The following is a 13,335-nucleotide window of genomic DNA, read 5'->3' as shown; positions in this document are numbered from 1 at the left end:
ATCCAGTGGTTTGATTATCTCCTGAGGCAGACTGAGGCCAACAAATATAATGGGAAAACACTTTCTTGACCAAGTTGTATAACCTTCTGCCAACAAACAAGAATTAATGCTCAGTAAATACCTGATGTTGTCTAAGGGTTTATCTATACTAACCTTTCCCCCATCATTTTCCGGGCATAGGTCCGAGATTTAAATCTCTGCATCCTTGTGGGATTCCCCCCCCCCCTACACCAGAGCTTTCACCATGAAAACCCACTTTTCTAGGCAGAATCAGGGCAAATGTCAATTCAGGTTTTCTGAGGTGTTACATTTGCTCCAATTCAACTCTGAAGAGTGGATTTTCACAAGGAAGCTCTGGGGAAGGTAATGTGGAAGCATTCAGAAATGAAGCTTTAAACTTTCAACCCTGTCTGGAAAGTGTGGCGAAAGGATAAGTGTGGAAGATGCCTAAGCTTGCCAGAAACTTTGTACAAAGAAATCAGTAAGAATGCTTAATAAACAGGCCATCTCGAACTGACCTTAATATCAAGCTGGACCACTAACATCCTTTTTCCCCCAAGAGAGAGATGTGTTTGTTGATAGATAGATAGATAGATAGATAGATAGATAGATAGAGTAATGGCTTGGCTCTTCCAAAGAAGCGAGACACTGGTAGTAATTATCTCAGGTTTATTGCTCAAACATATAGATCACTTTGGAGCTCCTTCACGCCGTGTCTGACTCCAAGTTCGCAGTTGCCGAGTCTAAACTCCACCCCTTCCTCTTCCTCCAACAGGGGAAAAAGCCCTTTTGCTTTTGCTCTTTTCCCCTCCTCTCACTGACCTTTTCGCACCCTCAAATTTTTGGGCTGGCTATTCCCTGTCTACCTCCCTCTGTTTCTGAGCTAAGACTGCTATTTTGTGTATCTCTGCTCTGACTCCCCTTTCCTTGCTCACTATGCTCAGGGATCAGGTTACCATTGCTATCTGCTATCTGCTGCCTGCTCTCTGTTCTCTGAAGCCATGCCACTAGGCTGTCCCTCCTCCCTCTCACATTCCAATGTCCTTATCTCTCTTTGTCTGTTCTCATTCCCAGTCTCTGTCAGCTCTGGAACGAAGCTGACGATAGATAGATGGATAGATAGATAGATAGATAGATAGATTGATAGATAGATAGATGATAGATAGATGTCAGATAGATAGATAGATAGATAGATAGATAATAGATAGATAGATGATAGATAGATAGATAGATAGATGATAGATAGATAGATAGATAGATAGATGATAGATAGATAATAGATAGATAGATGATAGATGATAGATAGATAGATGATAGATGATAGATGATAGATAGATAGATAGATAGATAATAGATAGATAGATGATAGATAGATAGCTAGATAGATGATAGATAGATAGATAGATAATAGATAGATAGATGATAGATAGATAGCTAGATAGATGATAGATAGATAGATAGATAGATAGATAGATAGATAGATAGATGATAGATAGATAATAAATAGATAGATAGATGATAGATGATAGATAGATGATAGATAGATAGATGATAGATGATAGATAGATAGATAGATGATAGATGATAGATGATAGATGATAGATGATAGATAGATAGATAGATAATAGATAGATAGATGATAGATAGATAGCTAGATAGATGATAGATAGATAGATAGATAGATAGATGATAGATAGATAATAGATAGATAGATGATAGATAGATAATAGATAGATAGATGATAGATGATAGATAGATAGATAGATGATAGATGATAGATGATAGATGATAGATGATAGATGATAGATAGATAGATAGATAGATAGATAGATAATAGATAGATAGATGATAGATAGATAGCTAGATAGATGATAGATAGATATAGATAGATAGATATAGATAGATAGATAGATGATAGATAGAGATAGAAATGGAGATGATAGATAGGTAGGTAGGTAAAAGGTAACGGACCCCTGGATGGTTAAGTCCAGTCAAAGGCGCCTATGGGGTTGTGGCGCTCATCTCGCTTTCAGGCCGAGGGAGCTGGCATTTGTCTACTGACAGCTTTCTGGGTCATGTGGCCAGCATGACTAAACTGCTTCCAGTGAAAGGCGCACCAAGATGGAAACAAGCACACAGAAACATTGTTTACCTTCCTGCACTAGCAGTACCTATTTATCCACTCACGCTGGTATGCTTTCGAACTGCTGGGTTGGCAGGATCTGGGACAGAGCAAGGGGAGCTCATCCTATAACAGGGATTCGAAATGCCAGCCTTCAGATCGGCAGGCCCAAGAGGCTCAGTTATTTGTTCCACAGCACCACCAGTGTCCCTGCGATAGAAGATAGATAGATAGATAGATAGATGATAGATAGATTGACAGACAGACAGACAGACAGGTTTACATATTCTACATTGGCAATTATAAGTCTTTGAAAGGGCTACAGGGGTGATTGTCCTGAATGACTGAGACCAAGCTTGGTTTCACCAATAAAAGTTGTAGTTACCACCATTTGGCATACAAAACAAAGTTGGCAAAAGCTATAGTGGAAGGAGTGGGGAGAACCTTTGTTCCCTTCCTTCCACCGCTGTCAGTTTGAGTGTAGGCCAGTTAAACCAGAACTAGCAAGTAAGCTTCCCCTCACCTGCTTAACATGTTCTGCCCCCAAATGGGTGATTTCAGAGGATCCAAGGCAGGTAATGAGGAGGGGAGATACAGAGAGCACCTAGCCTTCCTGGATCTTCTCTGACCCCAATGTAGCTTTCTCTTCTTTGGCAGACTCCAATCTTATCACATGTAGTAGTGTAGTATGTAGTATGACTCCAAAATGGTGTATACACATAAGTGAAAAATTCCCTTTGGGTCCAGCAGCAATACACACGATAATCCAGTTATTTTGATGAAGTTTATTAAGAGCTAAGCAGAAAGTAAGAGGACAAATGGAAGACAGGAAGTTGCTTCAACAAAAAATAAAAAATAAAAAATTTACCCACAAGTTATCCCATGCCTGCCTATCATAGTATCATAGAATCGTAGACTTGGAAGGGACCCTGAGGGTTAACTAGTTCAACCACCTGTAGTACCTATCTTACTGCAGCAACTTACAATCAGCCTTTGGGTCTCATTCTGTGCAAAATAGCAGCATTGATTGCAGACCCTCCAATATTTCTACAATGAAAAGTGGGAAATCTTTTATTATTATTATTATTATTATTATTATTATTATTATTATTAGTGTTGTTGCTGCTGCTGCTATCATTATAAATCCGCTGCCCATATGCCTGGGTTGCCCCAGCCACTCTGGGTGGCTTCCAAAATATATAAAAACTGAATAAAATGTTTAGAAACTTCCCTATACAGATATCTTCAGATATCTTCTAAAGGCTCTATAGTTACTTATGTAATTGGCTCGGGGGGTGGGTGGGTGGTTGCCTAACTCCATACACACAATATTTCTCCAGTGAAAATAGGGACATTCTAACCAAAGGTGGGGCATTCTGGGATCAAATCAGAAACTGAGACAGCTTCTGTAACTCCAGGACTGTCCTTGTAAAAAAAATGAAAACATGGAGGGTCTGTGATGGTCAAGTTATATGAGGGATGTTGAGAGACAATGGGCTATATGGCAACAGTTCACTTCTAAGAGTTTTGATCCAAGTAGGTCTTCCATGATATCTGGCACTGCCCAGACAATCACAAGGCAGTCAGTAGCCAGGGGAATGCCAATCAATGCTAATTTAGTCTCTGCAAATTTTGGAAATTAATGCAGAAAAAAGATGGGTTTGGGCTTCTTTGTAGTGGCTGATTCAGACAAATGGAAACACCTCTGGAACAGAAGCATGCTAGGAGAAGTCCAAAGAGAGGGAATTATTGCATTGTGAGTTCATGTGACAAAATGTGGGCAGTATCCCTGCATATAATTCTTTCCTGCCATTTAAAATCTAATGCAGCATGGTGGAGAAGCAAGCTGTTGTTGTGTTGTTGTTGTTTTTTTTAAAAAACCACAATTCTGGAATGCAGCAGCTATTGAAGTGCAAAAGGGATGTTAGAAATTGGGACAGAAGCACTAGCATAACAGAAAAACTCATGCAATAAGCCCCACCTCTGAATGCAGTTTGGCAGAGGTTTCCCAGAATTTCAGGAAAAAAATCTTTCCCAGCACTGTCTGGACTGAATATGGGACCTTTTGCAAACAAAGCATGCGATCTAACCTTGGGCTCTGATGGAATTGGATGAAGGGACAGGAAATTTTGTGTCAGAAAATGACCTTCATATTAAGTTATATTAGGTTCCAAGCTTAATCGAGGATTATTCCCACTTCCTCCAATAGTTTTCAATCCATTCCCCAACAAAAATTGTTTAGGACGAATCCTCAACCCTCACTAAGATATTTTTTTGGGGATTTTTGGAGATTTCACTAGGAGGGAACCACAATTTTCCTCACAAAAATTTGTTTACAATAAATTGTCCTACTGTTTGATCTGTTGGGTAGATAAAGGCAAGGTTAGATGAATTAAATTCCCATTTAAATCAAGGGACATATATTAAAGCATAATTAACTTAATCCCATTAATTTTAAGGGGACCACAGTTCTAATAAAAAATTATGGATCCAAGCTAATGCTTTCAGAAATTAATAGGTACAAGCCCGTACCTATTTTGGAACTCCCACAATATGTCAGTTCATTTTTATCACCGAAAGGGTCTTCTATCCCAAATTCTTTTAAAGGCACCCTTTACCTCTTTATTCCTCAGGCTGTATATGAGGGGGTTCAAAATGGGACCAATAACAGTATAGAAAAGGGAGAGAAATTTGTCAGTGTTTGGTGAGTAAGTGGAATTGGGCTTCAAATATGTAATACAAGCAGAACCATAAAACAAGGTCACCACAATGAGATGTGAAGAGCAGGTGGAAAAGGTTTTCTTCCGACCTTCAGAGGACGAGATCTTCAAAATGGTGGTTATAATGCCAGCATAAGACATCAAGATCAGGATAAAAGGCAAAGTCCCAAAAATCATAGTTGCCACAAAGACTGCAATTTCAACCCTTGAGGTGTCCCCACAAGCCAATTTCAGCAAAGGAGGGATGTCACAAAAGAAGTGGTTAATCACATTGGAGCCACAATAGGAGAGAGTAAACATCATGGTGGTGTGACCAAAGGACATCAGAAACCCACTTAACCAAGATGCTCCAGCTAAAGTAATATAAACCTTTTGGCTCATCAGGACAGGGTAGCGTAGGGGCTTACAAATGGCAACATATCGATCATAGGCCATTGCGGCCAAAAGGAAACATTCTGACCCACCAAGGAAGAATATAAAGTAGGTCTGCAGAGCACATCCGATGAAGGAGATGGATTTATTTCCAGAAAGGAGGTTTGCCAGCATCTTAGGGACATTGACTGATGTGTAGCAGATCTCCAGAAAAGACAGGTTTCTTAGGAAGAAATACATGGGGGTGTGGAGGGCAGGGTCAACCAATGTCAGAAGAATGATGAGAAGGTTTCCTGCGAGAGTGATGATATAGAGTACCAGGAAAGTGGAGAATAATGCACTTTGCAGGTTTGGATCATCAGAAAGACCCAGGAGGATGAATTTAGCTGGTGTTGTACTGTTTTGTAGAATGTATTCTTTTCTGTTCTGCATCCTTGAAAGAGAACATAAAGAACTGATTACTGTAATATAGGATATGATTGTTTGGCTATACAAAATCTCTTTATATAGATTAGATGTGGAACTCTGTTCAAGGACTGCCTAGCTGATCAGGGAATGATTCAAAGGCACATACTGCAGTGTTTAACTTGATTGGAATCAATAGGATTTAGCAGTGATCTTATAATAAAAATTCCAAATTATACCTATAGCTTCTGTGTCTTGTTCATATGGGGAAGAATTTTTTAATAATCATACAAGAGATTTCTCTGAAATTTCCATCTATATATTCATTTCCATCTATATAATTTTCTTTATTAAACATAGCAAGTGCTAACCTTTGGTAGGATTGTTCCTAAATAACATTATTAAAAGGCATCAAACTTGAAAAATAAACATTGTCCAAAAATAATTTAGTATCATTCAAGAGAAAGAATTTACGAAGTGTGTTCCTTCAGAGTGAAACATGCCAAGGGCTTCAAAAGAAAACAATCTGGTACTTACTGAACACTGGAAGGTCACACCCAGCTCTCTGTTCCTGACGCCTTAGTTGCACTAGAGATTTCTCAGGCACAGTTATAGAACATAGTGATCCTAGGCTGCTTTCAGTGTATTTGCCTCTTCACCATGTTTTATTCTGCCAGATTCTTCCCTCTGGGAGCTCTGCTCCAAGACAGATCACAATGAATAACTCACTGATCAGGCAGATGCATTAATGTAGCTATTCAGTTATCCACTGTGATATTTCTATTAAGATGACTTTAAAGCCCTTCATTCTTTGTTCTATGGGGCATATGGCTATGCACACATAGAATTATAGAACTGTAGAGTTGGAAGGGACGTAAGGGTCATCTAGTCCAACCCCTTGCATGGGGTGAATGGGGTGGGGAGGGGTAGTACCTCTGTTGGTACACAAATGATTCTTGGGTAGTTTGTTTCCCTTTGGTCCCCACCCTCCACTCAGCTGTCACCTGTGGCTCCCAGAAGCAGTCTTCTGGGACAACTCCTGCAGCTAAGCTGGTGTCAAATGTATTGCTGTTTCATCTCGACTACATCAGTGAGGTTGAGAAAGGGGTCTTGTCATCTGGGCAGGCCAGAACATCCATTCATTTCTGCCAATTCAGTGGTTTGATTGCCCTCAAACAATCAGATTGATTGAGACAGATTGATTCCAACAAATATACTGTAATTTTAAAACACTTTCTTGACCATATTGTATAACCTATAGCAAACAAACAAGAATTAATGCTCAGTTCCCCATCATTTTCCAGGCACAAATACGGGATTTAAATCTCTGTGTCCTTGGTTCCCCGCCCCCCATGCCAGCGCTTTTCCCGTGAAAACCCACTCTTCCAGGCAGAATCAGAGCAAATGTCAATTCGGGTTTTCTGAGGTTTGACATTTGCTCCAATTCAGCTTTAAAGAGTGTTTTTTCACGAGGAAGCTCTGGAGGAGGTGATGTGGAAGCATTCAGAAAAGAAGCTTTAAATTGCAGACAATGTCTGGAAAGCGTGGAGAAAATGCAAGTGTGGGTGACGCCTATCCTTGCCACAAACATTGTACAAAGAAATCAGTATGAATGCTAAATAAACAGATCATCGGAAACTGACCTTAATAGCAAGCTGGACCACTAAAATCCTTACTTTTCGTCCCCAAAGTGAGATCTTTTGATTAGATAGATAGATGACAGATAGATAGATATAGATGATAGATTTTCATATTCTACCTTGGCCATTATAAGTCTTTGAAAGGGCTACAGGGGTGATTGTCCTGAATGACTGAGGCCAGGCTTGGTTTTACCAATAAAAGTTGTAGTTACCACCATTTGGTATACAAAACAAAGTTCATAAAATGTACAGTGAAAGGATTGGGGAGAAATTTCGTTCCCTTCCTTCCACCGCTGTCAGTCTGGGTGTAGGTCAGTTATGCCCGAACCAGCAAGTAAGCTGCCCCTCCCCCATCTGCTTAATATACTATGCAGCCAAAGGGTGATTTCAGAGGATCCAAAGCAGGTAATGAGGAGGGGAGACACAGAGAGCACCTAGCGTTCTTGAATCTTTTCTGAGCCCAATGTAGCTTTCTCTTTTTGGCAGACTCCAATCTCCAAAATGTTGTAGACACATAAGTGAAAAATTCCATTTGGGTTTGGCAACAATACACACGATAATCCAGACAGTTATTTGGATGAAGTTTATTAAGAGCTAAGCAGAAAGTAAGAGGACAAATGGTAGTTCAACGATAACAACAATAGAAATAATTCCACAGGCTATCCCATGCCTTGCTATAATGATAGCATAGAACTGCAGAGTTGGAAGGGACCCTGAGGGTCAACTGGTTCAACCTCCTGCAGGACCTATCTTACTGCAGCTACTTACAATCAGCCTTTGGGTATAATTCTGTGCAAAGAAGCAGCATTGATTTCAAACCCTCCAGCATGTCTCCAATGAAACAAGGACACCCTATTATTATTATTATTATTATTGTTATTATTATTGTTATTATCAATCCCCTGCCCATCTGACCGGGTTGCCCCAGCCAATCTGTGTGGCTTCCAATATATATAAAAACATAAAAAATTAAACATTAAAAAACACATTCCCTATACAATGCATCCTTCAAAGGCTGTATAGTACTTATTTCCTTGGCTTGGGGGTTGCCTAACTCCATACCTCCAAAATTTCTCCAATGAAAATAGGGACATCCTAAGAAAAAGCGAGACATTCTGGGATCGAACCAGAAACTGAGACAGCTTCAGTAAATCCAGGACTATCCCTGTAAAAAAAGGAAATGTGGAGGGTCCATGATGGTCAAGTAATATGAGGGATGTTCAGAGACAATGGGCTATATGGCAACAGTTCAATTCCAAGAGGTTTGATCCAGGTAGGTCTTGAATGATATCTGGCATTGTCCAGACAATCACAAGGCAGTCAGTAGCCAGGGGGACGTCAATCAACACTAATTTAGTCTCTGCAAATTTTGGAAATCAATGCAGAAGATAGGTAGATTTAGGGTTCTTTATACTGGATGAAATAGACAAATGAAAACACCACTGGAACAGAAGCATGCTAGGAGAAGTCCAAACGGAGGGAATTATTGCATTGTGAGTTCATGTGACAAAATGTGGGCAGTATCCCGTGATATAAGGTCAGAATATAGAGAGGACTAAGATGACAGAGGTTGGAAGTAACAATTGGGAGTTGCTAAAAATTATGGACATTGGGATGCAGAAAGGGGGGGTATGGGGAAGTCCAAGAAAAGAGGTTTATGAAAATATGTTATGAAACTATACGTGTATGTTTGTCTTTTTAAGTGTTTGTTTGTTATTTAAAAAAGTTTGTAAAACCAATAAAAATTCTATTAAAAAAAAAAGAAAAACAAAATGTGGGCAGTATCCCTGCATATAATGCTTTTCTGTCCTTTATAATGTAGTTCAGCATTTTAGCAATTTTTTAAATATAAAAAACACCACAGTTCTGGAATGTAGCTGCTATTGCAGTGCAAAAGGAATGTGAGAAATTAGGACAGAAGCACTAGCATCATAACCAGAAAAACTCATGCAATAAACCCCACCTCTGAATGTAGCTTGGCAGAAGTTCCCCAGAGTTTCAGGGAAAAATCTTTCCCAGCCCTGCCTGAACTGAACATGGGACCTTTTGCAGACAAAGCTTGTGATTTACCCTTCGGCTCCAATGGTTGGGGATGAAGGGGCAGGAAACTTTCTGACAGAGAATGACTTTCATATTAAGTTATATTAGATTCCAAGCTTAATCGAGGATGATTCACACTTCCCCCAATAGTTTTCCATCCATTCCCCAATACAGTGGTACCTCGGGTTAAGTACTTAATTCGTTCCGGAGGTCCATACTTAACCTGAAACTGTTCTTAACCTGAAGCACCACTTTAGCTAATGGGACCTCCTGCTGCTGCCGCACCGCTGGAGTACAATTTCTGTTCTAATGCTGAAGCAAAGTTCTTAACCCGAGGTACTATTTCTGGGTTAGTGGAGTCTGTAACCTGAAGTGTGGGTAACCTGAAGCATATGTAACCCGAGGTACCACTGTACAAAATGTTTAGGAGGAATCTTCAACCCTCACTGAGATATCTTTTGGGGGATTTTTGTAGATTTCACTAGGAGGGAAGCACAATCTTTCCTCACACAAATTTATTTACTATAAATTATCCCACTGTTTGAGTTGTTAGGTAGATACAGGAAAGGTCAAATGAATTAAATTCCCATTTAAATCAAGGATCATATATTAAAGCATAATTAACTTAATCCCATTAATTTTAAGGGGACCACAGGTCTACTAAATCATTCTGGATCCAAGCCAATGCTTTCAGAAATTAGTAGGTACAAGTCCCTACCTATTTTGGAACTCCCACAATATGTCAGTTCATTTTTATCACTGAAAGGGTCTTCTATCCCAAATTCTTTTAAAGGCACCCTTTACCTCTTTATTCCTCAAGCTGTAAATGAGGGGGTTCAAAATGGGACCGATAACTGTATAGAAAAGTGAGAGAAATTTGTCAGTGTTTGGTGAGTACGTGGAATTGGGCTTCAAATATGTAATACAAGCAGAACCATAGAACAAGGTCACCACAATGAGGTGTGAAGAGCAGGTGGAGAAGGTCTTCTTCAGACCCTCTGAGGAGGACATCTTCACAATGGTGGTTATAATGCCCGCATAAGACATCAAGATCAGGATAAAAGGAAAAGTCACAAAAATCATAGCCACCACAAAGACTGCAATTTCAACCCTTGAGGTGTCCCCACAAGCCAATTTCAGCAAAGGAGGGATGTCACAGACAAAGTGATTGATCACATTTGAGCCACAGTAGGAGACAGTAAACACCATGCTGGTGTGACCAAAGGACATCAGAAACCCACTTAACCAAGATACCACAGCTAAAGTAGTATAAACTTTTTGGCTCATCAGGACGTGGTAGTGTAAGGGCTTACAAATGGCAACATATCGATCATAGGCCATTGAGGCCAAAAGGAAACATTCTGACCCACCAAGGAAGAAATCAAAGTAGGTCTGCAGAGCACATCCGATGAAGGAGATGGATTTATTTCCAGAATGGAGGTTTGCCAGCATCTTAGGGACATTGACTGATGTGTAGCAGATCTCCAGAAAAGACAGGTTTCTTAGGAAGAAATACATGGGAGTGTGGAGGGCAGAGTCAACCAATGTCAGAAGAATGATGAGAAGGTTTCCTGTCAGAATAATGATATAAAGTGCCAGGAAAGTGAAGAATAATGCACTTTGCAGGTTTGGATCGTCAGAAAGACCCAGGAGGATGAACGTTGCTGGTGTTGTACTGTTTTGTAGAATGTGTTCTTTTCTGTTATGCATCCTGGAAAAAGAACATACTTGAACATGAATTTAGGATATGATTGGTTCTACAAAATCTTTTTATATAGTGTATATGTGGAACTCTGTTATAAGAGTACCTAGCAGATCAGGGAATGATCCAAAGTCACATAGCATACTTCTAAAACAGAAGTTACTAAATTCTGGTTCTAGCATTGTCTTCATATTATACCTTCTATGCATTATATTTAAGCTTTCATGAACTCTTTGAAGAATGAGTGGAATATACGTATGCTTTTAACTACTGTTATCTCGTGTAAATTTTATATTATAAATAGCTGATCTAGCTACATCAGTTTTAAGCCCTGTTGTTTTCAGTGCTAGAATAGAATAAAGTATTTAACTGAAATCAATAGGATTTAGAAGTGATCTTATAATAAATATTCTAAATTATGCTTATAGCTCCCATGTCTTCTTAATATGGGGAAGTTTTATTTTAATAATCATTGAACGATTTCACGGAAAATGCAATTCATATAATCATCATTTTCTTTATTAAAAATAGGATTTATAAGTGCCAACCTTTGGTAGGATTGTTCCTCAATAAATGCATCAAACTTGAAAAATAATAACTGTCCAAGAAAGAATTTAGTATCAATCATGAGAAGTGTACTAAGAGTGAAACATGCCAAAGCCTTCAAAAGAAAATAATCTCGTACTTACGGAATACCTGGAAGGTCACACGCAGCTCTCTGCTCTTGACTCACCAGTGGCACTAGTGATTTTTCAGCCACACTGATAGAAGGCAGGGATCTTAGGCTGCTTGCAATGTATTTGCCTCTTCACCAGCCACAATGGGCATGTTTTATTTTCCCATATTCTTCCCTCTGGGAGCTGTGCTCCAAAACAGATCACAATGAATGACAGTTGGAGTGGCCACATGCGTTATTAAGGTTATTCATTGTGACAGTTCTTTTAAAATCCTTTGCTTGAAGGGACATACGATTGTACGGACATGCACAGGTCTCTGTACACATTTGCTGGTTTGCTGCATGTCACCACTTTAGTGCATGATTTGTTTGCTTCAATCCTTTATCCACCTACCTGAATGTGAGCCTTTTTGATCTCAAGGGAATTTACTTCTGAGCAGAAATGTACCGGAATGCACTGTTAGTGTTTCTCCCCCCCCCCTTTGCTTAATATTGACTTATAATATTTGCTTTTAATTTTCGCATATCACTTTGAGTGATTCATACAAACAAAATGGAAACCAGCAACAGCACTTGGATGTGAACCCAGCCTATTGTTAGGAGTGTTTCTTTCCTGATATCACATAGCAATATTTTGTTTTTCTTATTTTCAGCTCCTTTGTCTATTTCCACTAAACTGAAAGGAAATTTTCTTCTAATGTGTCTAAACCATTTCGGAGTCATGCTACGTGTGTTTAAATTGGGGAATGATGAAGAAAAGAAGGCCACATTGGGCTCAGAGTACAGCCAGGAAGGTTAGGTCTTCCCTGCTTATTACCTACCTTGGGTCCTCCCTATCTGGGGGAAATCATCCCTATCTGGGGGCAGAGAGTGCTAAGCAGGTGTGGTGACAGCTTACTTGATAGCTCTGGCCTGATTGGCCTATCCATACTGGCAGTTGTGGAAGGAGGGGAATTAAAGTTCTTCCCTGCTTCCATTGTACGTCTTACTGACTTTGCCTTATATATCACATTGGGCCAACTATACCCTTTCTTGGTGAAACCAAGCCTGGTCTAAATCATGCATGAAAATCACTCCCTGTTGCTCTTTCAAAGAGTTATAATGACCAATGTAGTCATTATACACACACACATATAATCTCCCAGACATGGAGATTATAAAAAAAAAAAATTGAAATAAGAAAGTAAGTATTTAGGTGGTTCAGCTTGCTTGTAAGGTCACTTCTAGATGACCTGTTTATGGAGAATTCATCCTGACTTCTTTGTACAAAATTTGTAGCCAGGTTAGGCAACACCAGCTATTTATTGAGTATTCATTCAGGACTGCTATATGCATTGCCCATGTTTGCACCCTATGGTTGTCACTTAGGTGCTGCCAGGGATACAAACTTGAATAAAATATTGGGGGGGGCAGATAAACCCAAAGTCCACCAGTCCCTGGGGCAAGCCTTGATTCACTTTCCCAGATTGTCCTGATTCAGTTCAGGATTGTGGGTCTTTGCGGGCCGTATGCACAGACCTAATGAATAGCTGCTGATGTTTCTAAAGGGAGAGAAAAACTTTATAGGCAATTTAATATATGATGTATTTTTATGATTTAATTTATTTATTTAATAAAAAGTATACATCGCTTGATTGTAAAGACAAACTTCAAAGTCA

At 39.4% G+C, this 13,335-nt stretch overlaps 1 protein-coding gene across 1 annotated transcript in view; it reads right to left on the bottom strand.

The window, feature by feature from the left end:
• Positions 1-4,692: 4,692 nt before the first annotated feature.
• Positions 4,693-13,335, bottom strand: part of LOC309516599 (olfactory receptor 10A2-like) — a gene marked incomplete at its 3' end in the record, with an annotated part of 47,188 nt that continues 38,545 nt past the window's right edge. Inside the window, exon 2 of the mRNA XM_082195360.1 lies at positions 4,693-5,647. Coding sequence (XP_082051486.1) covers positions 4,693-5,646 — 954 coding nt within the window. The 5' untranslated portion in view covers position 5,647. The remainder of the gene's footprint in view (positions 5,648-13,335) is intronic.

This window comes from Podarcis vaucheri (assembly GCF_965113315.1).
Source record: "Podarcis vaucheri genome assembly, chromosome: 13".
In the NCBI taxonomy this organism is placed as follows: domain Eukaryota; kingdom Metazoa; phylum Chordata; class Lepidosauria; order Squamata; family Lacertidae; genus Podarcis; species Podarcis vaucheri.
Note: the sequence above shows the minus strand (reverse complement) of the source record. Positions and strands in the feature narration are given on the sequence as shown.